This window comes from Leptodactylus fuscus, chromosome 8 (genome assembly GCF_031893055.1).
Source record: "Leptodactylus fuscus isolate aLepFus1 chromosome 8, aLepFus1.hap2, whole genome shotgun sequence".
In the NCBI taxonomy this organism is placed as follows: domain Eukaryota; kingdom Metazoa; phylum Chordata; class Amphibia; order Anura; family Leptodactylidae; genus Leptodactylus; species Leptodactylus fuscus.
The window spans coordinates 64514270-64540415 of record NC_134272.1 but is presented as its reverse complement, the minus strand read 5'-3'; the positions used below and the strand labels follow the sequence as shown (position 1 = coordinate 64540415).

The 26146-nt window shown below is 42.7% G+C and overlaps 1 protein-coding gene across 3 annotated transcripts in view; it reads right to left on the bottom strand.

Moving 5' to 3' along the window:
* Positions 1 to 1355: 1355 nt before the first annotated feature.
* HDAC4 (histone deacetylase 4) overlaps positions 1356 to 26146 on the bottom strand; it is a 154153-nt gene continuing 129362 nt past the window's right edge. For all 3 annotated transcript variants that reach the window (XM_075283861.1, XM_075283863.1, XM_075283862.1), the window contains 20 exons: positions 24067 to 24198; positions 22246 to 22355; positions 21915 to 22031; positions 19865 to 20045; positions 19547 to 19773; positions 17320 to 17562; positions 17043 to 17229; positions 16309 to 16442; positions 16103 to 16208; positions 15823 to 15869; positions 15490 to 15597; positions 14745 to 14800; positions 14562 to 14649; positions 14360 to 14479; positions 9894 to 9991; positions 9496 to 9614; positions 7874 to 8007; positions 4621 to 4705; positions 4048 to 4186; positions 1356 to 2432 (listed from right to left, as the gene is read on the bottom strand). In XM_075283861.1, the coding sequence (XP_075139962.1) occupies positions 2393 to 2432; positions 4048 to 4186; positions 4621 to 4705; positions 7874 to 8007; positions 9496 to 9614; positions 9894 to 9991; positions 14360 to 14479; positions 14562 to 14649; positions 14745 to 14800; positions 15490 to 15597; positions 15823 to 15869; positions 16103 to 16208; positions 16309 to 16442; positions 17043 to 17229; positions 17320 to 17562; positions 19547 to 19773; positions 19865 to 20045; positions 21915 to 22031; positions 22246 to 22355; positions 24067 to 24198 (2471 nt within the window). In that variant the 3' untranslated portion in view covers positions 1356 to 2392. The remainder of the gene's footprint in view (positions 2433 to 4047; positions 4187 to 4620; positions 4706 to 7873; positions 8008 to 9495; positions 9615 to 9893; positions 9992 to 14359; positions 14480 to 14561; positions 14650 to 14744; positions 14801 to 15489; positions 15598 to 15822; positions 15870 to 16102; positions 16209 to 16308; positions 16443 to 17042; positions 17230 to 17319; positions 17563 to 19546; positions 19774 to 19864; positions 20046 to 21914; positions 22032 to 22245; positions 22356 to 24066; positions 24199 to 26146) is intronic.

Here is a 26146-nt window from a genome sequence, read left to right as displayed (position 1 = left end):
CTCTGTAAAGTTACCAACTGTCCGTGCTCTGAAAGGTGCATCCAGTATATGGAGAGAAGTCATGGAAATTCATGGAAATGTCATCAAACCAAACCCGGTACGATGCCGAAACATGGCAATGGATAGAATACATTTACCAGATTTTGGATATTTGAGTGAAATGCGATATGGTACAAAAGATATGCAAATGTAGATGAAAGGTATTACAATCGAGCACCTGTATACATCTTTCAGAGCGAATCCAGTGTATACTCAGCCTAGGTGTACATGCCCTAAGACATCTTAAAGCATGCGGATTAGGTCAGGACCTTAAATGCAATAAATTCAATACAGAGCAGTCGAAACGTCCTCGGCGCAGGTGACACCAGTATCAAGTTTGGGTTCAGAAGGCAGGAAAAAGTGGGCGCGAGTGAAGCAGAGGAGGGGACTGAAAGTACCACACACAGTGTGACCAGGAAATAAAAAGACTGTTTGGTGCAGTGCGGTGCTGTTTTGTGCAGTCACAGGCTGTAGTGTAGTTACAGAACGGCCATGAAATTAATAATAAATACACACAGTAAGGGCACAATGTGAGGGTCCCGACACACAGAGGGGGGCACTCGGAGGCCCCCTGGCTATCTCTCCAAAACATAATCATGTGCTGCCAGGACAGGAAACAACATAGGTCAAGGTGCAGCCTGCAGCACAGTCCCTGGAGAACCATTTAAAACACAGCCAAATCCCAGAAGAAGCTGCCGAGGAACACGGAAAACTGCTGCCAGGCAGCAAAATGCTGTTCCCCTAACAGTGAGGAGGTTCGTCCCAGGAATCTGTTAGGCAATGGGTGCGAGTCACATGCTGCTGTAAATTCAGCCACAACTCTCAGCATGGATAATAAGTGCTATATTGAGGTTATATCCAAGACTGAGAGCACCCTGCTCCCTCCATGCAATCCCAGGAGCAAGGCTCACATACAGTACATCGTTGGTCTCCTTAAGGAAATTAAAGTCTTAGTAACAGCTCTCTGATCTGGTAACAAGTGAGGTATGGTCTCCCTGTTACAGGCATACAACCAGAGGAGCCCTCTGATCAGTCTTTTATGGTCGTCCGCTCTATGGTTCAGGTATAGAGTTTAATATCGCTGCTGACACCATCCCCACATCTCAGATACATACAGGAAGTCTCGGTGGGAAGATCAGAGGGAGTCATTTTGGAATCTAAATTATCCCCTGAAGAAACCTAAACGAAAAGAAAAAACTCAGTACAAAAAAAAAAAAAAAAAATTACCACGAGAAACATTCCTTACATTACAAAAAAAAAAAATGTAACGTGAATAAAGCTTTGAATTACTACTAAAAATGAAATGGGAACTGGAAATGTACTGCTCGGCGGCTGCAAAGGATTTACACAAAGTAAGATGAGAAAAAAAAAAAGCCATCTAAAAAGGAATTGGCGCAGGCCGTGCATGCTACCTGCGCAGTGAGAGGCCACAACCTCCACCTCCACATGGTAAAATGCACCCAAAAAAAATCACCGTCGGTCGCGATTAAAGTCTACGCTCGCAGAGACCAGTTCACAGGTGGAGGACGCAGTCCCGGTCATCGTATCTATGTATACGACATGCAACTTGAGAAATCAAAAGGTAAAAAAGAAAAAACAAAGACGACTGCCGTTCTAGCCATCACCACCACGTCACAGCATCGCTTCAATGAGAGGACACGAGGGGCTGTGTAATGTGACGTCACATCTTCTGTTGGTTACGGATGTTAAGAATTTAAGGCAAGTCCTTCAACTCCTTAGAAACAATAAAGGAATAAAACCATTCAAATGGAAAAAGTGTGTTCCATCCATGGACAAGGCACAATCCTTCCTCCCGCTTCTGTTCCAGAGTCAAAAGTCCCTCATTGTGATAACAGGCTACAGAGGATCTCTTTAGTCCACTGCATAGATCCCATTATGAAGAAAGAACGTCTGAGAAACCGAGTGGTTTACACAAGTGTCCGCACGGCACGGCCACCCTCCTTCAGCGCACACAGGATCCTTGTAAATCTGCTGCAGAATGTTAAAGCACCAAAACTGTTTGCGAGGACCCCTGAAGAGGTCACCGTATCCTTGTTTTTCCTTGAATTAGTATTTGTTAAAAAAAATCATGAAGAAAATAAAATATTTTTGGCAAGAGCTGCCAGTGGCTCCTGAAGGAGCAAGTGCCTCCTGTATTCAGGATGGGCACAGTGCGGCTGTGCATTGTACAGTGCGCTGCCGATTGTGGTTCTGTGGATGTGATGTACACAGAGTTCTTTACATCCATGTCGCTGCTCGTCTTCCTGCAGACAGAGCACAGGCGGAGAAATTGGAGGGGGCAACCCCCAACAAATGTACGGAATTACACAACGGACAATCACCAGTCTCTTTGCTACAGTGGGGGTTCTTCATCCATTGGTTCATCCTCGGTCCTAGAGCAGAGTAGGAAAGAGCTCAGTAAAAAATTGCTCCCATAACACCTAGTGCTAGCGACAGTCACCTATCACATACAGGAGGGGGCAGTTTTGCATGGACACCCAATAATGACATCTAAACTACTGATATATTGGCGTTCACACTACCGTAAGTGTCCGCTCAGCAGTGTCCATGGTTATTGTCCGTACAAGATTTTAGCAACGGATACTAGCTGGTCTGTTTACAATTTCCATTCATTTCAATGGGATTTTATCTTGTGTCCTTTAGTGTCCATTTACAACCATGTCCGTCTTTTTCATGCGGACAAATTTTTTTTTTTTTTTTTTTTTTTTTTTTTTAACATTGAGGTCTATGGGCAACGGACATATAACAGACAGTAAGTGATAGCCATCAGTTACTGTCTGTTATGCTAGGTGTCCCTTTTTTTTTTGTTAAAACGGACACCTTCTGAGCGGACACCAACGGTAGTGTGAATCCTGCCTTACAGAGGTAAACCTGCCCCTCTATTGAGAAGAAAAACCTTGACCATACTCTTACATCCGCATATACAGTGCCTAGGTCAAAGCATCCTTCTAGGGCAAAGTTCACACTAGAGTTCCTCTCTCCGTCTGTCTTTTGGGGCCCCACTTTTCCACTAAAAAAGTTGTTACCTACAGACCCCATAGACTATAATGGCGTCCTCTGTGTAGGACTTTTCTCTTCACTGATTTTAAAGGGAATTTGCAGCATAGTTTCCTATGGAGACTCCAACTCAGATGTAAGCCTTTCTGTAAGCTCAGCCATTACTCCTTCCCTCTAGTGTTTGTTCTTTATTGCAGTCTCAGAAGCCTATTACTAGCTCATACAACACTTGTCACTTCTAGATCTCCACTCCCACTGCCGGCATGACACGCAGAGGCTGCTGGAATCACAGGACTTTATCTGATAAGTTTTGTCCATAATTCTTTTGTAATAGGGAAAGCTATTGAAGTTATTTTAGCTTCATCCAGGTCTCAGTAGAGCCGAAGGGCTGTCGTAATTTAAGTCTCCTATTCTGTTCTGTATTAAAATTAATGGAATCTGCAGCTTTTAAGGGAATGGTGATAATAAAGATGTTTAATGGTGCACATGCTGTTAAGAAACTGCAGTGCACGTCTCTAGAAGGCTGTGACTACACAAGGACATTTTCTGCACAGAATCTTTAATTTCAGCAGTAACAAGACCACTGTGTGACTTAAAGAGGTTCTCCAGAAAACAGAAGAAACTGAGGGGGCCTGGGGTGGGCGTACTCCGCTATCCCTGGTGCTCCGTTGTATGGTCTCAATCACTAACCTCATTGCTGCTGGTAAGGACCCGGTGACGTAAGTGAATGATATTACCGGTCACTCTCCAGCGACTGTTGCGCCAATGATTAAGAATCCCAGTAGGGGATAAAGGGACTGTATAACAGAGTGCCAGGTATAGGACGTGTAGGAGAGTAATTTTTTTTTTTGTTTTACACCCGCCCCAGAGTTTCCTATACATCTTGGACAACTCCTTTAAATAATGTAGGGTGTCGGACAAAAAATTAAATTTATTAATACAGCTGTCAACAAGGCACTGACTACGCGCGTAAACTATAGCGCTGCTCACCTTCGCTCTGGACGGACGCCCACAGACAGGGACGCCATTGCTGTCACCGTTTCGGCTTCTTCACTCTCACATTTCTGCGCTTCAACAAGTGAATATGAGATGGTTGAAGAGAGTTGATGCAAACAAGGCCAGTATTCACCTTTAGAAAATGAAGCAAAATATTACTTCTAGTGTCAAGACAATGATATTCGCGCTCCGGTCAGCCACTGCTCGCAAAACATTTTTAGTGATTTTTTTTTTTTTTTTATTGCAGAATTTCATTAAACGGATGTAAGTCATCTGGGGTTCAAGCACCGTACTTGCTCGCACTTTGCAATGTACTTGTTTTCTTGGAAGGAATTGATTTTTGAACAATGTTCCCAGGAAAAGAAAAAAAAAAAATGTTTTCCTCTTGAAGGAGACGACCACCCCACTATACCTAAAGTGGTTATTTACAAGACTAGAAAAACATGCTATGCCTGCCCATGGGTGGTGTTTGCTACTGCTGCTAGCTGTACTGACCATTGTGCATTTGTAACATTTCAGACCACAGATCATCGATCACATGGCGGTCTCGTGCAGCTCTATACTTACTTTGGATCTGAAGGACTTTTTCCATTGAGCTCACTGCATTGCTGTTTGGTCTCTGCTGTAACACGGACTCCTGGAGCGGCTCTAGCTGTTAATATACAAGCAAAAGTGGGGTTTTAGTTAGTGAGTCACCCATCCAAAAAAAAAACCAAAACATAAAGCCATCAGTGCTGCTTCATTTTCATCACAGATTTCTAGGTGCTACCAGAGTTTACTAGATACAATACATCTACAGGGATACACAATACAGCTACACATTTAAAGTGTACATCTATCTATCTATCTATCCATCTCCTATCTATCCATCTCCTATCTATCCATCTCCTATCTATCCATCTCCTATCCATCCATCCATCTCCTATCTATCTATCTATCTATCTATCTATCTATCTATCTATCTATCTATCCATCTCCATCTCCTATCCATCCATCTCCTATCCATCCATCCATCTCCTATCCATCCATCCATCTCCTATCTATCCATCTCCTATCCATCCATCCATCTCCTATCCATCCATCCATCTCCTATCCATCCATCTCCTATCTATCTATCTATCTATCTATCTATCTATCTATCTATCTATCCATCCATCTCCTATCTCTCTATCATACCATTTCATAAATGAACAGTACAGGTGACTATAAGAAACTGTGTAATATATGTTATTAAACAAATGTTTCCTTCTCCAATTATGACGCTACTCTCTTTACTCAAGCAGATTTATTTATTTTCAATACAGAATCTGTCTCTGTATTCAGCTGACGTAGAAGTCTATGGAGATGGGAGGGGGAGGAGGTTGTTATTTATTGCCACATTATGTGCACTAGTAGAGTCTTATCCTGTAACAGTGTCAGTAGAGCACTCACTCACAGTTTACCAGCAGCAGTTACTTGGTACCTTTTCAGTAGCCTCCTTGCCTCTCCATAGACTGATTTGTTAAAAAGTAGCTCAGTTTGATAAGTGGAGAAAGAAATAGATTTCTTAAATATGATAAATTAGATAAGTTCTTATATTCACCTGCACTATTCATGTATGAAAAGTTGTATTCTACATAGAGGTACGCTTTAAGGGAATCTGTCAGCGTTATGCTGACAGATTCCCTTAGGTCCTCCAGGCTTTCTCTCCTTTATATGATGAGGGCGGCTCAGAGACCAGCTGCTTGTAGTAGGTTCAGCTTCAGAAACCCCAGCTGATGACATTTAGGCCGGCCCTACAATATGTGTTATGCACCTACTACAGGAGAAAAAATATTATAAAACATTCATTGAAATTAATGGATGACCATGTAATCCTATGGATGGTCTGATCTGCCAGCATGGTGCTATTTGCATGGGCTTCTGCTCAAGAGACTGTCAAACTTGGGACCTTGTCCATATGCCCCAAAGGAGTTGTCATCCTGATACTTATATAGTTCTGTAAAAGTTCTGTAAAAGTTCTGTAAGGAGGGCAGGCCCCATTATGGTCTACACTCACCGGCCACTTTATTAGGTACACCATGCTAGTAACGGGTTGGACCCCCTTTTGCCTTCAGAACTGCCTCAATTCTTCGTGGCATAGATTCAACAAGGTGCTGGAAGCATTCCTCAGAGATTTTGGTCCATATTGACATGATGGCATCACACAGTTGCCGCAGATTTGTCGGCTGCACATCCATGATGCGAATCTCCCGTTCCACCACATCCCAAAGATGCTCCTCTATTGGATTGAGATCTGGTGACTGTGGAGGCCATTGGAGTACAGTGAACTCATTGTCATGTTCAAGAAACCAGTCTGAGATGATTCCAGCTTTATGACATGGCGCATTATCCTGCTGAAAGTAGCCATCAGATGTTGGGTACATTGTGGTCATAAAGGGATGGACATGGTCAGCAACAATACTCAGGTAGGCTTTGGCGTTGCAACGATGCTCAATTGGTACCAAGGGGCCCAAAGAGTGCCAAGAAAATATTCCCCACACCATGACACCACCACCACCAGCCTGAACCGTTGATACAAGGCAGGATGGATCCATGCTTTCATGTTGTTGACGCCAAATTCTGACCCTACCATCCGAATGTCGCAGCAGAAATCGAGACTCATCAGACCAGGCAACGTTTTTCCAATCTTCAATTGTCCAATTTCGATGAGCTTGTGCAAATTGTAGCCTCAGTTTCCTGTTCTTAGCTGAAAGGAGTGGCACCCGGTGTGGTCTTCTGCTGCTGTAGCCCATCTGCCTCAAAGTTCGACGTACTGTGCGGCCTTCAGAGATGCTCTTCTGGCTACCTTGGTTGTAACGGGTGGCTATTTGAGTCACTGTTGCCTTTCTATCAGCTCGAACCAGTCTGGCCATTCTCCTCTGACCTCTGGCATCAACAACGCATTTCCGCCCACAGAACTGCCGCTCACTGGATGTTTTTTCTTTTTCGGACCATTCTCTGTAAACCCTAGAGATGGTTGTGCGTGAAAATCCCAGTAGATCAGCAGTTTCTGAAATACTCAGACCAGCCCTTCTGGCACCAACAACCATGCCACGTTCAAAGGCACTCAAATCACCTTTCTTCCCCATATTGATGCTCGGTTTGAACTGCAGGAGATTGTCTTGACCATGTCTACATGCCGAAATGCACTGAGTTGCCGCCATGTGATTGGCTGATTAGAAATTAAGTGTTAACGAGCAGTTGGACAGGTGTACCTAATAAAGTGGCCGGTGAGTGTATGGGGTCCATAGGTAACTGCTTTTTAAGCAGACAGGATCTCCGTCTTTCAGGTCCCAATGCGTGAACCTACCATAAGGAGGCTTATTAATAAGAAGCGGCTTGGACCCTAAATGATGATCCTGTAGGGTCAGAGAAAGCAGCAACAATACTGCGAGGAAAGGTAATCCAGATGTAAATGGAATTACAATGCTCTATGAAATCTATAGGAATAGTAAAGGATTCCTTCAAGTAGCATTACCGTACAAGTATCCATTCAACACTAAGCGCAATGCAAATGGCACACTACTGAGCTCTTTGTAGAAACTCTTTCCTTTGACACTTTCAATTATTTTTGGGTTACAAAAGTCTTTAATATATAACGGGAAAAAAAAAAAAAAAAAAAAAAGTACATTGTATAGGTGAGTCTTTCAATTATTTTCCAGCAGGTGGCGCTGTATTAATAGCACAGAATCAGGTGGTTAATGACATTTCTAAGGTCTTTGGGCAGGACGGCTAAACCAGTGGAGTCTATGCTTTAAAGGCGTCCATGTATACTTTAAAATGCTTCAGCCATTCTTACCTCATTACCAAGTAACGCAGACACACAGGCTTCAGACGCATCGCATATCGCTGTCAGATCATGGCCCCCCTCCAGAGCAAGGATGACGCGACCTCCAGCTAACCCCATAAGTTGTTTCGTCAGATAGCCAAAACCTGGGGAGAAGGACAGAGCTGTTATTGTACAGCAGGCAGCAGGTCAAAGAAGCCCATCCTAAGAAGGACCCCATTATAAGTCTCTAGGGTCCGTCAAGGATTGCTACTATTGGGGTGTAAAGCCACGAGGGAAATGTACATGGCCTCAAAAGGTTGCATAATGCAAGGAATGGATTACAGCTGGTGTTTCTCACGCCAGTTTTACATCTATTCCTGCGCTGGCCCTAGATCAGCTCGAGCCTATTAATAATAATGACACCTCAGAAGGTCCCGTGCACCAGAACTGACTTCTAGGCTTGTCAGGGATTGGGATAGGATTCTGGTGCAAATTATAGGAAGTCTCTTGAGTTAAAATGTCCCTCAGCCCAGCCACCCTAGATTCCCACCTCACTCCATCCACGGTCTTAAAATGTCAGCCAGCAAGGCAAAAAAAGCACTGATCTGGCACATCTCAGGTGCAAATCAGAGCTGGGAGCCAAAGACACACCCCTGCTAGGCCAGTTTCATGGCACGTCAGCAATAATAAACTCCCCCCCCTCCCCCTCCAAAAAAAAGTGTGTCTAATCGACATTTTTGGGATACACAGAATCATTTGCAAGCATCACACGTCTACAGGATAAACTGTATATGAAATTTCAGTCATAGACATAAAAACATGAAGCAATCAAGGCTGCTTTATGTGGAAAGACCCCAGGACAGAGAGATTTAAGAGGCAATTACAGAGGTGCTTCTGTCCACTGTCCCTTCTGTATTTTATCTATAATATATTATACATACATATATAACATACATATGTATAATTTCAACAGCTTAAATGGTTACTACTACCTTTTCAGACAACTGAGATTAAGAGTTGTGATTTTGGACCAGAATGCACCTTATTTATGAAGACGCGCCCGAAAGAGTTCCTGCCACTAGGGGTCTCCCCCTCCTTCCTAACTTTCTGTTCACTCCCTGTTACTAGGGAAGAGCTGTCTTTAGCAACCATCAGGTTAAAGTCAGAACACAGGATGAGGAGGCCTCTACAAATTTGCACATATCCTCCCTGCTCTGTGCTTCCTGCCACCTTAGAGAGGAGTCTGCAGCTTCTCGCAGCAGGTGTAAGAAGAGTCTGTCTAGTTCTGATTACTTACTTAGTTTTCCCAAGAGCTGTCTATGACTACAATCCCATCAGCAATAACACGATTGTGTTTAGATCTCTTTTTATGTGTCATAGATCTGCATCATAAACTGGATTTGGAGTCCAGTGTTCCTGGATCTTATATTATGTTCGCTTGCGCTTTTCTTGGCTATTTGTCATTTGCTATTTTATAGTTACTTTTGGCAGAATTACAGCAGCAGTAGTAGTAATAATAATTATAATAATTGATGGGTTTGTATTGTACAGGCCTCTGTATTGTAAATGCAAAATGTGCTGCAACCGAAAGACTCCCGAGAAAGAAACAACAGATATCTACCATAAGGCATCATCTACCCTCATTAACTTACATTTGGCTGAAACCCTGTACCCTCCTAGAGGAGCTGGGTGCCCTTCCACAGCATCAAATCCCGCAGACACCAAAACAACTTCTGGGGCAAACTCTTTGGCTATTGGCAGCACCACAGTCCTGAACAGGGAAGAGAGAGGGGAAAAAAAATCTATGAATCTATGAATTTCAAGTCTCAGATGAACACATCTATAAGAGCAAAGTACCATGACCTGGAAACAAAAGCATAAAAGCATCGGTATAACATAACATGCCAACTGACTCCTAGCACTGTTCTAGGAGTCAAAATCGTGACCCCCATGAGGAAGACTATGACAAATTGTGGAGCACATATGATGCCCTAGCACATGTACAGTACATATAACCTGGATATGTCATTTAGCTCCATACTAGTCTTACCTGAAAGCAGCCAAGTACTCTGCATCACCCATGGGTGGATTTAAGCCTCCAGTGAAAGCCATATTCACATTGAATCCCACAGCAGCCCCAGTCCCAACCTGCATACAAAAAAGCAAACAAATGTGTTCATACAACTTAGTATTAACGTAAGACGGTCAAGTACACATTATGGAGACAGCAATTCTGTGGGGGCGCAGCTGTGTGGGAGGGTCTGTCAGCCCCCATACACATTAGATCATCAGCAATTCCCAGCAAATCTGACAAGATTAATGTGTACGGAGATATATCAAACAGAGAGCATCTACTTTAATATTCATACATTTTTTTCCATCATTAAATAAGCTAAATGAACGGAGTTGAAAGCCAAACTAGGCCTGCAAAATGTACACAGCTACTAATAATGATCAAGTAGCCCGAGCTAATTTACGTAGTGTTCACACAGTGCAGTACTGCAGCTAATTTAAAAAAGCAACTTTAATGTGCCCTGTAATTAAACCCTGACTCTATCCATCCATCCATGTCACACATACAGTCCTATGAAAAAGTTTGGGCACCCCTATTAATCTTAATCATTTTTAGTTCTAAATATTTTGGTGTTTGCAGCAGCCATTTCAGTTTGATATATCTAATAACTGATGGACACAGTAATATTTCAGGATTGAAATGAGGTTTATTGTACTAACAGAAAATGTGCAATATGCATTAAACCAAAATTTGACCGATGCAAAAGTATGGGCACCTCAACAGAAAAGTGACATTAATATTTAGTAGATCCTCCTTTTACAAAGATAACAGCCTCTAGTCGCTTCCTGTAGCTTTTAATCAGTTCCCGGATCCTGGATGAAGGTATTTTGGACAATTCCTCTTTACAAAACAATTCAAGTTCAGTTAAAGTTTGATGGTCGCCGAGCATGGACAGCCCGCTTCAAATCATCCCACAGATGTTCAATGATATTCAGGTCTGGGGACTGGGATGGCCATTCCAGAACATTGTCATTGTTCCTCTGCATGAATGTCTGAGTCGATTTGGAGCGGTGTTTTGGATCATTGTCTTGCTGAAATATCCATCCCCGGCGTAACTTCAACTTCGTCACTGATTCTTGAACATTATTCTCAAGAATCTGCTGATACTGAGTGGAATCCATGCGACCCTCAACTTTACCAAGATTCCCGGTGTCGGAATTGGCCACACAGCCCCAACGCATGATGGAACCTCCACCAAATTTTACAGTGGGTAACAAGTGTTTTTCTTGGAATGCTGTTTTTTTGGACACCATGCATAACGCCTTTTTGTATGACCAAACAACTCAATCTTTGTTTCATCAGTCCACAGGACCTTCTTCCAAAATGAAGTTGGCTTGTCCAAATGTGCTTTTTCATACCTCAGGCGACTCTATTTGTGGCGTGCTTGCAGAAACGGCTTCTTTCTCATCACTCTCCCATACAGCTTCTATTTGTGCAAAGTGCGCTGTATAGTTGATCGATGCACAGTGACACCATCTGCAGCAAGATGATGCTGCAGCTCTTTGGAGGTGGTCTGTGGATTGTCCTTGACTGTTCTCACCATTCTTCTTCTCTGCCTTTCTGATATTTTTCTTGGCCTGCCACTTCTGGGCTTAACAAGAACTGTCCCTGTGGTCTTCCATTTCCTTACTATGTTCCTCACAGTGGAAACTGACAGGTTAAATCTCTGAGCCAACTTTTTGTATCCTTCCCCTGAACAACTATGTTGAACAATCTTTGTTTTCAGATCATTTGAGAGTTGTTTTGAGTAGCCCATGATGCCACTCTTCAGAGGAGATTCAAATAGGAGAACAACTTGCAATTGGCCACCTTAAATGCCTTTTCTCATGATTGGATACACCTGGCTATGAAGTTCAAAGCTCACTGAGGTTAAAAAAAACCAATTTTGTGCTTCAGTAAGTCAGTAAAAAGTAGTTAGGAGTATTCAAATCAATAAAATAATAAGGGTGCCCATACTTTTGCACCAGTCAAATTTTGGTTCAATGCATATTGCGCATTTTCTGTTAGTACAATAAACCTCATTTCAATCCTGAAATATTACTGTGTCCATCAGTTATTAGATATATCAAACTGAAATGGCTGTTGCAAACACCAAAATATTTAGAACTAAAAATGATTAAGATTAATAGGGGTGCCCAAACTTTTTCATAGGAATGTATAACAATGGCCACCGGGGGCAGTACAACCATTGCTATACACAGTATATACAGCCTACTGGTGACATAGGCATACCTATTTATCCATACAGTCAATAAATATTTCTGAAGTATTTTACATTTCCAAAGTCTGCCTTTTAAATGAACAACATTTCCTCAAACTACAAATTCCCTACAAATGGTAATTTCACCTATAGCAGTAACAATCACGTCATTTATGTAATCCGGCCTTTAAATATAAGAATTACGTCCCTTAATGCAAACAGCAGGGAGCAAACAAAAAGCCGTAATGCACAATGTGGGAGTCATAAATCAATACAAGAATAAAAATGCATAAAAACGCATAAAAACGCATAAAAAAAGTTAAACTTTACACAGCGGGGAACATACATCTGTGTACATCGCACGTTAAAAAACACACAGGAGGGAACTGAAGTGCACTGCTTTTTTCCAATAATGATTACACCGTACATGGCCATTTGTGGCAGTACTGAATAAAGCTCCATGATGTGTACTGACTACATTAAAAGAGGAAAAATGACTGTATACGGTACATACGTTCCCGCAGTGTTACGGTATTACAGGGGTGAACAAGTCATTGGAGATTTCGGGAGCCAGTCTAATTCTGGCAGCCATAACCATCCACAGAATAACGTAACCAGTCATAAGCCAGCAGTACCATCCTAGGCGCACAAGATACCTGACATTTGTCCAGGGGGATGGACATTTAGAAATCTTATGTGTGAGATTAAAAACCAGCTGACCACCCAGTGCTGGGGCCAAACCATTGTCAGGACTGCATTTTATCAGGTGATCAACTCTTGTTCCCCCTTTGGGACTGAGCGGCGCTGAAGATAAATGACAGACACTTATGCAGCTCTCTTTATAACGTGTAAGCTCATCCAGGTTGAAGAGGACCTTTCACCACTTTTGGGCACATGCAGTGTTATATACTGCTGGAAAGCTGACAGTGCGCTGAATTCAGCGCACTGTCAGCTTTCCAGCAGTATATAACACTGCATGTGCCCAAAAGTGGTGAAAGGTCCTCTTTAAAGGGATTTCCGGAACTCCGATACTGACCAGCATGCTGAGTTCTATAGTGAGCTACAACAAAATGGCGCTTGGGCATGCGCAGTACTGCTCTGAATGGAGCGAAACTGCTCATACCCGAGAATTCAAATGCAGCAGCGTGATCTGGTAGGAAGAACATCCAGGGAGGAGGGTCAGACGGAGCACAAGTAATGGACGGGCGTGAATAAAGGTATGACGTGGGGGGTGGTCGGAGGCCCTGGGGAACGCCAAGGGTGTTCGGTGGGCTCATTTACTTAAATTAAGTAACCAGGATTACAACGGAATGGCGGGGAGAATCGAAAAAAAGAAGGTAGTAGTAGAATAGCCTATTTAAAGGCTATCCAGGAATGTCTATCTAAAAACCACCGAAACCAATGACAGAATCCCTTTAAAAGGGGTTGTCCAGGAATTTAATTTTTTATTATCTATCCTTAGGATAAGCCATAAATATCTACTGTAATTCATGGTGCTCAAAGACAACTCCCACGCTATACACAACAGATAGCCAAAAGCAGTTGGCTTTGTGCCCTGTATAGTGGCCAGGTGCCAATATTGCAGTTCTGACTCATTGAAGCCAATAGCAGCTGAGCTACAGTACAGGAGCCCGGCCGCTATCTATAACAGAACCCAAATGGCCAGTGCCATGTATAGTATGGGCATCAGAAGCAGCATCATACAGCTGATCAGTGAGGCAACCCCTTTAACAATAATGGGACTGGGCAGCAAGGAATTGCAATACCAGGGACAGCCACTACAAGGTGTAAGGAGCTGTACCTGGTAAATAATAGAAGGAAGCTGTGTTTGCCAGAGCCATGTAAAAGCAATTGTGTGACCAAAGCGGGTGTTAGCCATCACCGATCTGATATTGATGGCCTGTGCTAAAGGTACAGTAGGCCAGTAATATGCCCTGAAAGCCTGCTTTACCGGAACACATTCAGAGATAACAACGGCTGGTTAAATAATCGTGAATCTGCACATATCAGGGAAGAATTACTTATTTGCATGTTCTCCCCCAGAATTTCTAGCAGAGAATGCATGGCCTTTAAGACTCTACACCGGCAAAGGTGGACTCCAAAAAGACACATAGTACCCCTCCTGACCCATACATAATACCTCCAAATGTATTAGCTGGGCTATTAGAAATCATCATCTCACAGCACATGCCACATACCCTAATAAATACAGGTACCAATAAGGTGTACCATGTGTACCTACCTCATCAGGGGCTCCACTGCCTGGGAAGAAGTTTCCGTCATCATAGCGATGGACTGATATGTAAAGGACACTAGGGTCAGTGTAGAAAGCTTGTTGAGTACCATTACCATGATGCACATCCTAAAACATACAAGACAATCTTGTAACGCAACTTTTTAACTCCTTATCAGTGTGGCAATATCCCAACTTAGTTGTCACTTACCCAGTCCACAATCAATATTTTTCCAATGTTGAACCTCTGCTGGAGAAGCTTCGCTGTTATGGCTACAGAATTGAAGTAGCAGAAACCCCTATAATGTAAGTGATAAGGTTGAGAAAAAAATTACAACCACTCGCTTATGCAACCCCTTAGGCCTCCAGAGGAAATTATTAGGACGGCACTTACATTGGTGTGCTCTCCTCTGCATGGTGCCCAGGAGGCCTGACCACAGCAAAGCCATTCTACAACAAAGGAGAAAAGGCATTATGTTTCGGTGATATCACAGTCTATAGTGATACCTAGGTGTCCCACGTTGCAAAGAACTAATGTTGGAGGGGATGTCACCAAAACTATGCATAATACACCTGTCACACAGGTTAGGTACACCCGAATCCAACATTTCTCCCCCTTTGTGAATTGGTGACTCCGTTCCCAATATACTGATGTTTTTCTCACTAGGTAAACAAGCTCTTTGAGGCAATGGGGGCATTGACGCTGCTCTTGTTGCTGCAAATTCTCTTTTCTGTTCAAGCCCCGAATTGCACTCGCCACCGCTCTGATTCTTGGCACATGTACAGGACATCCGACTCAGTCCTGGAAAACATCACAGCTTTACTGTGCATGTATCTAGAATCCGAGCAGTGGCTAGGGTGACAGAACGCCAGGTGAGATTACGTATACAATGAATAAAGGGAAAGCAGTCACTGAGCAACTCTGACCATTGGACTTTCAAGCCCAGAATAAGCAGAGATATTTCTATTGAATCTTTCTATACAGTTAAACCACTAAAAAAAAAAGAAAAAAAAAAGACCACCCCAAATCCAGACTCCTCCCTGTCTGACTCAGTTTAATAGACAGGTCTCGCTGTTAAGCCCGCTGAGCCAGGTAATGCTGGTGGGTTAGTTCATCTTAACACAAAGAAGTTTCTCACCTTCAACTCTCCAGCCACCACCTTGGATGCAAGTTCCACTACACATCCCACTGCGAGTCGAGCAGCCCCAGAAGAGTGGACCTCATTCCAAATGGTATCGCTGTCAACCTAGATGCACAAAGACCTTATCAGATCTGTCCAATCCAAAATGGAAAACCTCTGACAAACACATATACATGAAAAAATAAAAAACTCTGCAACAAAAATCTAACCATAAAGTAATAGGCGTTCAATGCTAGAATATGTGTCACAGAGTTGACAGCTTCATTATTTAGTGATTGGCTTATCTAGAAGCGTTCTTGTACTAAATGTAGCGGCGGAGTAAACACTCACCCCAACCCCTCCACATGGTAGACGGACAAACATGGAGGTCAAAGATCCTGCGTGAGGAAAGGGGAACGGTTAGTGGAGCTCGATTTGGAGCACATTACAAGGAGAACAAAGACAACATGGCGCTAAGCCCACATCCCTTCGCTCCACATAGTCAACGTGCAGTATTCTTACACAATACAGATATAAAACAAAGTCCTAAGGAAACAAAGTCCTAATATACGTACACAAGACAAGAAAGAAACGTTATACAGAATATGTATAGTATGATACAAATGATTACCTTCCAGTTTCTGTCGATTTAAAGGGTTGGTGCCATAGAGCAGAGAGTGTGCTTCAGAATGGACAGTCTGCAGCTCTTCCAGAGTGGCTTTTCTGCCCCGTATACACTACACATAGAAATGTATGCAGATAAGAATGACAGAAATGGTTCCTATCCCTGTATTGAAAGGGCACGATGTATAACGTCAACTCTAGGCAATGGCTCACCTCACACATGCTCCTAAGACCGGTCTCTTGTAACCTTGACCAGATGCTCTGTATTCGGCCAGCATGCTCAGGGTGGCTATTTGTGTTCCCACAGATACACTGATGTTTCAACATCAACGTGTCATAGACAAGGCCTGCAAGAAATAAATGCTGCATTGTCAGGAAATTATCAGTTTGGTTCTCCATATATTAAGTTAGGGATACCCACTAGAAGAAAGTGAAAATTGGGCCTATTATATGCAATTAAAGAAGCTATCTGGTTTCTAGCATTGATGGTATATCCTTAGGATAGGCCATGAATATTAGATTTGCGGAGGTCCTTTATTTTCCCCATCAGTATGTCTTTGGAGTATGGGAGGAAATCCACGCAAACACGGGGAGAAAGTACAAATTCCTTGCAGATGTTGTCCTTGGCAGGATTCGAGCCCAGGACTCCAGTGCTGCAATGCTAACCACTGATCCACAGTGTTGCCCCAGATATAATAATTTATACCAGTTTACTGGCATAAATGATCATTGAAATCTGTGTTAGGTATATGAGCTGGCGTAGATTGCAATGCTAGAGTAGGCACCGCCGTAGGACTCTGGCAGATCAGGGATTATAAAGACCGGCATACTAGAAACCAGTCTTGATACATTTCCGTCACTACAGGATCAAAACATATTACAATGGATTAAAAGGCCTTAAAAGTAAAGAATCAGGTAGATCTGCTTAAAGGGACAGAACAACGAACCTGTGGTGAAACGTGGTTTGGTGGGTGTTTCTTGAACAGACATGGGAAATGAGGCAGAAGCTGGAGAAGATTGGGCCCTTGAGAGGGGTCTGTGTCCACCGAAATGTACGACGACACCAGCCGCTTCCATGGAGGCTTGATAGTTCCTCAGCTGATGTATACGTTGCTGCTCCAATAAAAGGGTTTGCTGCAATGTAAAGAAAATGACAAGTTTCAATAAGATCCAGAAGAAGCTTAGAGAAACCTCACAAGTCATTCAATATTTATAGACACATGCCTGTCTGAAGAGAAGGTCTTGCTCAGCCTGTAGTTTACTCTGTTCTAGCTCCTGTGTGCTGGCTTCATCTTCGCTTTCTTCTCTTTCCTGCTTCACACGCACAACACTTCCAAGGCTCTGCTCCTTATGATCATGATCTATATAAGAATCCTCATGAATAGCTTGATGCTCACGCAGTTCCTCTTCAGTTTCCTCAGGGTGGCTTTCATGCTGTCGCGAAACCTCATTGACTTTAGGAATCATCTAAAACAATATTATAGAAAAAAAATTGATATCAAAAGTTCATGTTGACAAATGACAAACTGAAAATGCCATAAAACTAGCACAAAGACGGGAAAAATGGCAAGATGACGCAAATGGAATAATAAGGAAGAAAAGGACGACCACGACAGAGCAGACTGACACCACCGGCTTATAGAAAATCTAACGAGACAAAACTCAGTCCAATGGGGTCATTTAAGATGGATAAAAGATAAGTTGTAGAAGAATGGCCGCTGGAGGATTTAGCACGTCCCCTACATTAAAGGGGCTCTATCAGCAAAATTATGCTGTATGAGCCCCACATATGCGTGAATAGCCTTTAAAAAAGCCATTCAGGCACCGCTAATCTTATTTTAAACCCCCCTCCTGTTTTAAAATAAAACTATAAAAACATATATATGTCAATCATACCTTATCATGAACGCTGGGCGGTCCTGCACGATCAGACATCATCTTCTGGCACGCCTTCCTCTTCTTTTGGCGATGCCCTCCGGTCCTGGCTCTTCCCCGGCTTCATCGTCGTCTTCTTCTGGCGTTTCAAATCCGATTGTGCTACTGCGCACACTCCGGCGCCATTTTTCTCGATGGCAGTGCGCACATGCCAGATTTGATCCAATCGGATTTGAAACGCTGGAAGAAGATGACAATGAAGCCGGGGAAGAGCCAGGACCAGAGGGCATCGCCGAAAGAAGAGGAAGGCGTGACAGAAGATGATGTCTGATCGTGCACGATCGCCCAGCGTGCATGCTAAGGTATGATTTACATATATGTTTTTATAGTTTTATTATAAAACAGGGGGGGGTTTAAAATAAGATTAGCAGTGCCTGAATAGTTATTTTTAAGGTTATTCACGCATATGTGGGGCTCATACAGCAAAATTTTGCTGATAGAGCCCCTTTAAACAATGAATATTTCATAAAAGAAGATAAAATTTAAGATTGTCTTTTTCCTATTCTAGGGGGATATTTTTGTTGAGCTTGCAGATAGCCGTTTTAAAGTTTTTGCCTCCCATCACTACAGAGTAGGGTACTACGTGGGGGGCTCAATGTGGGGGTCACATACATGTCTTACTGTCTCAACCTTTATTTTGGTAGCTGTCAAGCCATCTGCAAATACTACTGAGCAGACACTGATTGGACAGCTATTGCCACCTACCCACATGACATCTCCTACAGATATGCAATACATTTCTATAATCAGCTCTCTTGATACCATAATGTTACATTATATATCGTACACTTTCAGTTCTAGGAGTGCCTTACCCACTGATCCAGTTTTTACTTTTCTAGTATGGAAACTGGCTTAGTTGCCTGGAAGCACAGAACCATAACACTGAGCCAGGATGTGCCATGGTTGGCATACTAGTAACATTAATACTAACACTATAGCATATTTTAATACAGTCTCATATATATTGGGAATATATATTGGGAATGAGCTGTAGTACAGAGCACAGTCACCGATATACTATGGCAATATGGATCGGTGGGGACTGCTCATTTTGCAAACACACCATCAGTACTATCATCCCAGAAAACCCCTTTAATGATATGGTCACACGTGGTAGATCACTGTGATATACCCATAGCAATATATCCCGCAGTGAACTGGCCTGCAGCAAAAACGGTTTGCTTTTCATCGCAGGTTTAACCCCCTGTGGCTACACAGTTATCCACCTTAGCAACGCATTGGAATCCACAGCAAAAACTGCCATGCTGCGGGCTCAAAACCCACAGCACAACACACTTGGCCCTGTAGCTTTTTTCCACTTCACTGCTACTGTAATACATAGTGGGTACCCACAGCGAACTTGCAAAGTGTGGCCTGGCCTAAAATTACTTCTGCAAACAGCTTTAAGCATATTTTGTCTAATTTGTATACACATACTTAAGAACAGCTTGCAAAGACAAAGAGAAACGCGAGAGACGGCTCCGGGGTAAGCACATGAAGGATGTTGGGCACACACCTTGTTGAGGTGTAGTTGCTGCTGCTGTTGGAATTGCTGTTTGTGCTTCTCAAGGAACTGCTGGTGCTGCTGTTGGATGACCAAGTGTTGCAGAGCGTGAGAGTTTTGAGGCAGCGGCGCAGACTGTGTACGGCCCAATGGGCGGTGATGACGTAACTTGTGGATAGTGGGGGAGACGCGGTCAGTGGACACTAAGGACTGGGAGTGAAGAGGCAGTGCACCCAACCCTGAAAACAATAAAACAAGTCTGCTAAAGCTGCAGGTGCTGATTCATGTGCAGTTTACAATGGACACAACAGTAGAGTGCCACGTGCTCACCTGTTACCAATGGGCTCTGGGCATTGGGTTGCTCCAGAAGAACCATATGCTGCAAGAGGGAGTTATGCGAGCTCGCTGCGTCAGCGCCAAGGTATGGAGTAAGGTGAGCAGCCGGAAATAGGGAAAGTCGTTGTTGGATAGTAGACAGGGAAAGGCGTTCAGAATCCTGTCCAGATCCACCCTGATAAAAAAAAAAAAAAGATTGGGAAAGGCAAAAAAATAATTACAAAGATTCAATATATTTTATGCATAACTATATAATTGCATTTGCTTGAAACCTTAAAATGGATTAATGAAAAAAGCTTTGCGGTAATAGAGACCATTATCAGATCGCTGGGGCCATCCATAAGGAGAAAGAAGAATAAGTAGGACAAAAAGAGAAGACAGAAATATAAGGAGAATAAAAGAGCAGCGAACAGAACGTGAATGTATTCAGCTGGATATATTCAGATAAGTGAAGTAGGCTGGAGCTCAATATCTGTAGAGTGAACTGCTTTATTCCCTGCAGAATAGCATACACAAGGCTGATATACAAAAGCTCACTTAGAGAATATCAATACAAGCACAGCAGTGCCAAAACAGATTTTATAGCATTCATATCTGTATATAAACCCTTGTATAGTAACACAAAATTATGTGACCCCCTGCTGACAATCATGGTATAGGGGTTGTCCAGGATTTGAAACAACGTCACGGGTGTATGTAAAAAAAGAAAAACAAAAGCACACGCAACTGCGCCCCATTGTCCACTCCCAGTCCTCTTTCTGTGGCATGCCGGTACTCAAGGCGTCAGGAGACGTATCAGATCAGTGGACTCAGCAGTCAGTGGTGACTAATGTGAGTGACACTGAGGCCACTGAGCAGTATGTGAGGCTTATAGCCTGCCGAAATTGTTACTTTATTACACTATAATGAATTTATGGCCGAAATTAATATTACTGACACATAACTTTGATGCTTTATGTGCATTTTAACACTTTAGCAATCTAAATACATTTTAGCATTAAACCAGTTCAGGCCGGGTTCACATCTGCGTCCCGGCTTCCGTTCTGCAGGTTTCCATTTCCTGCCCGAAATTGGGCAGGAGACTGAAACCTGCAGGTATTTTTCAAGCCCATTCATTTGAATGGGTTTGAAAAGTGTCCAGCTGTGAGCGCCGGTGAGCAGTTTGTGCTCTCTGTGGCAAAACCGTTTTTTTTATTTTTTATTTTAACTGGACACAGAGTCGGACATGCAGGGCTCTGCGTCCGGTTTTAAAAAAACGGTTTCGACGCACAGAGCATAAAACACTCACCGGCGCTCACGGCCAGACTCAGCATAACAGGTTTCCCTCTTCTGCATGCAGAAGAAAGAAACTTAAAGCGGAGACCCGAACGGTGGTGTGAATCCAGCGTCATACTTGTGCTTGTGTTTCCATTATTCGGGTCCACTTGGGGACCCAAAAAACGGAAACCCAATCCGCTTCAAAAGTGGTTACCTACGAAAACCCACAGACTATAAATGGGTCTTCCAGGTTTCCACCCGAAAAATGCAGAGATAAAGGTTCTGTTTGCAGGACTTCTCACCGGATTTTTCAAGCGGATTCAGGGATGGAATCCAAAGGCAGGTGTGAACCTAGCCTTATCCCTCTCTGCATTCATAACTTTTTACATTTTAATTCAATGTAGCTTTAAAAGACCTTGTATTTTGAGGCTACATTTTTGGTATATCAAAGGCTAAGTTCACATCTAAAATCAGCAGAGAGAAAAGTACTGCACAGTATAAATCTGGTGGAAATTAGATAGACCTCATAATAGTCTATGGGGTCCACGGGACTTTTTAAGCAGACAGGTTCTCAATCTGAGTCCTCATGCAGATCCAAAATTGGAACGTAGCTAAAGACTTTCATCAGCTTTTATTAAGTTTTGTTTCTGAGGGATAAGATGATGAAGGTTTATGGCACTTATTATGAAGAATAAATAACTTTATTTTAGGGTTGGTTATTCATGTTGTGATACCAATAACTAATCCAACCGTTAACAGACTTTGCAACCAGTTGTAATACACTTACATTGGCAGATCCAGTGGCAGGAAGCCCAAGGGTAATGTTGGGTAAAGATGGTGAGGTATAGAGTGGCAGCTGGGTTACAGACCCCTCTCTGTTCACCAGTCTGTGAGCCAATGAAGCCTAGATAGAAAAAAACAAAAGAGAGAGAAAGTTGACCCCAACACAAATGGTACAAGCAAAACAAGTGATAGGGAAGCTCTGCCCAAGAAGAGAAGTACATGTAGTACTCAAACACATGTCAACAACATTTTATATATATCCAGCCATGTTTTTTTTTTTTTTTTTTTTTGGCAATGGATGAAAGAAGGCAAAGTTAGCATGTAAGGGTAGATACCTCTGACTGAATGCCTAAAGGTCCGGCAATGCCATTCTCAGTAGTGATGTTGCTTGAGCTGTTATTGGGAGAGCTGGGACCTGAACCAGGAGCACTGTTACATGCCGAATCTATAAGAAAACAAAATCCAACAGTCTTTACAAGGTATAGAGATAATGAAAACCGGACAGATCCTATTAGGTCCCCTGCACACGGGCAAAGGAGTCCAGAAAATTCTGATCATATACGAGTATTGCCTGCATTTCCCAGACTTAAAGGTAGTCTAACAAGTCACCCATGCATATTCAATTGTCACCACCATGTTACAGAGAACATTACAGTGACAGATAACATACCTTTGTAATGTACTGTATTTGGGGGGGGGGGGGGGGGGGGGGAGAATGACGTTTTATTAATTACAAATGACTTAGGGCTCGTTCACATCTGCACCCCTGGTCTCTTTCAGGTTTCTGTTTTCTGCTCGAAACTGGACAGGAGATGGAAACCTGCAGGCATTTTTCAAACCCATTCAACATTTCCGCGGCAAAAACTTTTTTTTATTATTATTATTATATAAACTGGACACAAAATCTGACATGCAGGACTTTGTGTCCGGTTTAAAAAAAACGCATAAAACGGCATAAAACGCTCACCAACACTCACTGCCAGACACAGTCTGTCAGGTTTCCGTCTTCTGTTGGCAGAAGAAGGAAACTGAAAGCGGAGAGCGGGGCGCAGGTGTGAACCCAGGGTTAGTTGGTGCACTGGGGACGGGCCTTCAGCTCCAGGAGCTCTGTTCTTGCTTTTCAAGTAGGAAAATGGGTGACGTCACAGCAGAGAGAAGATCAACTCTCCCCGGCACGGGGTGGCACAGGAAGGAGAGGTTAGAGGCCAGAATGGCAAAAACAATGCTCCCGGAGGCTGAAGGCTCGCCCCCAGTGCAACAACTGCCTCAGTTGCACAAGACTTCAAAGTTGATTTTCTCCAAACCTACAAAAGTGACAAACATAAAAGGTATGATGTTCATCACTGTAATGTGCTCTGTAACAGTAGTGACAGCTGAATATATGCTTGGGGGAGGTGAGACCCCATTTATCATACTGATCAAAGTCACTACCTCCATGCAGCTTCACTGTCCTGCATTCTTGTTGCCTCTACTGTAAAGCACGATATAGAAGGCAGGGTCTCTATTATATTCATAAATGGTCTGGATCGTATTTGCTTGTGTGTAGGGGACCTAATATTCTTAGATACTGAACACTACAGGTAATTTAAAGTATAGTTAAACTTTTATTTATTTCATAAAGCCATAGTGCAAGCAAGGATAAACATTCTAACACACTTTATTAAAGAAAATAGCCTGTTTCTTCACTTATTTGCCTTCTTTCTGCCACTGATCAAATCTTTACAATAGAAGTCTATGGAGAGGGGAGGTGGGAGGAAGAGGAGAGCTCAGCAAAGCAGAGACAGATGCACAACAAAGACAAAGTTTTCTTTCCTATCGTAGCTGGGTTATCCGGAGTTACTATCCAGCCTTCCCTTGATATACATGACTCATTTAATTCTGTAGACGGATCTCAGTGTCTAAGTGTCTATCCTTCTCCTTCCCGCTCCCCTTTCCATAGAGGTCACACTTCTTATGTATGGAGTAGTATTGAAACCACTTAGATAAGAAGTAAAGACTATAGTTAAGAGGTACAGGCACGTTTCTTTAGTAAATTATGTCCTGAAGATTTCGCCCTTCACCTGAACTATTGGTTTACTTAAACAAGAATAAATAAAAGTTTACTTACACAGTAAAGTATGGAAGTCAAGAATGTAGCTCAAGATGAAGACACTAACCAGATACATCCAGGGGACGTTTTTTCAGAGTAGTGACACCAGGACCATCTTTCCGTCTTAACAGAGGACTGCTCCTGCGCTCGGCCACCTTTTGTTTCAGTCTGGAGCGCAACTTCAAATTGGGTTCAGATGCTAAGTAGAAGAAGAATATGGGGTATCAAAGTCAGCATCTGGCCAATACTAATTTCAAAAGCAGCGCACAATCTTCAGTCTAATTGTATATGAAATCTGTATACCGTCATCAATAGGTATACAAGTTCTTTTATAATGCAGAGAAGCCAAGGCTTAGTCTGGGGTCATTTAAAACACATCTTGTGCATTTTAAAACTTAGACAAGTGATCCGGCTGTCATGTGAAAGATGAAATTCTCAGCTTTCATATGACACTGAGACTGCATTCAGGACGTTCTATTTTGTTTGAAAAAAAAAAAAAACACATAACAAATGAGATGCAAGAAAGCCCCAAATTGTTTTTAATATTACTGACACAGACAGGACGTGCTTTGTCTGCCTCTGTCATCCTGTTAGACTTTGAGTTCATTATTGTGATCCTATGACAGATCAGAACAATGGATAAAAATGTGGTAGTGTGAACCTAGCTTAACCTGTCATGTATTCATTTATATCATCGCTCTTTCTATGCTAAATAGTCAAAGAGGTGGTCCTGTCAGTGAATGAAAGCTTTCAGTGTGCACCAGTCAGAGGGGAGGCGGTCAATATCTGATAGGACCGCCTCCTTGACAGTCAGAGCATAACAAGAGCAGTTATTTTAATGGATAAATGACAAGTGATACTGAATCTTTTCCCACAAATCTATACATCAATCTGCTCAGCTTCTCCGGATGTCTCATATGCCAAATCATGGTAGGGATGGGCCATCGGTCCTGTCAAATTTATTACCAGTTTTCTGACAAAAATTACGCCAAAAAGCTATGCTAGAATAGAGAATTGTATAGTTGCACAGATCAATTTGTGACAAGTTGTGCGCCTCTGGCAGGGCAGGGGTTATCAAGACTGGCGTGGAAAATGTATTTTCAGTTTACAAAGAATACGTCTACATTACAGAACCATATTTTTAGGCACTACTTAGTTTTATGACATGTGGAGGGGCACTTTACAGGTCTGGTTTATTTTTTCATCACACATAATTGGCTCTGATTACATTAAGCAAGCAATGTTTTACCAGCATTAATAACTAGACACATTGCTGTAAGCCCAGGGAGCCCTCACACGTCTGAGTGGCCACTAAGAAGCTGGAATTTCAACATCCACATTAACTTCAATCGATAGCTATAATACTGGTGAAAGCTTCCGCTGGTACCTGGCTTAACCCACGGAACCAGCTCAGCCCATTGCCTGCGAAGACCACATCAAATAAATATACTATTGCTACATCAATTATTAACAAGCATTCCTGTAACTACTTGTAAAGCACGCACAGGGAAATGAGAATGGAGGTTGTGGGCGGTGAGAAGAGGTAAAGAGACCAGGAAAATAACAAATGTATAAATATGGGAGTGATAAGAGTGAAAGGAATCAATGAGAGCAGTACTCAGAGGAGGAAAACACTATTAAATATGTAATTAATGCACTGGCCTACCAGTCTGCACCACATGCACTGTAAAAGCATAGTAAATAAATATACATGCACATATAAAGCGTTACACCAGCTCACTACATGTGTACGCAGTGGATCACGCACAAACCAATCCAGTAATCTTATGAATAATTTAAAGGGAACTTGTCAGGTGGTTTGGGGCCAGCTAGCAGGTTAAATTTAAGCCACCTATCCCTACAATATGTAGAAAATTTATAATGCAGTGGTGATGAGCCTGAAAGTCTGATTTAGGGTATTGGTGCATGTACATTGCTCCCGGTGAAGCTGAGGATAGTAGATAGATGTGCAGGGCATGAGCAGTGAGGTGAGGAGCACTGACCTCAAATCACCGGGTGCAATGGACACTCCTGGGTTTGTCTGTCAATGAGATATAGCCCAATAATTTTGCAGGAATGGATGGCTTTAATTGGTTTTGGGACCCTAAACTACAACTGCAGCATGCCGATGATTTAGTGACCCTACA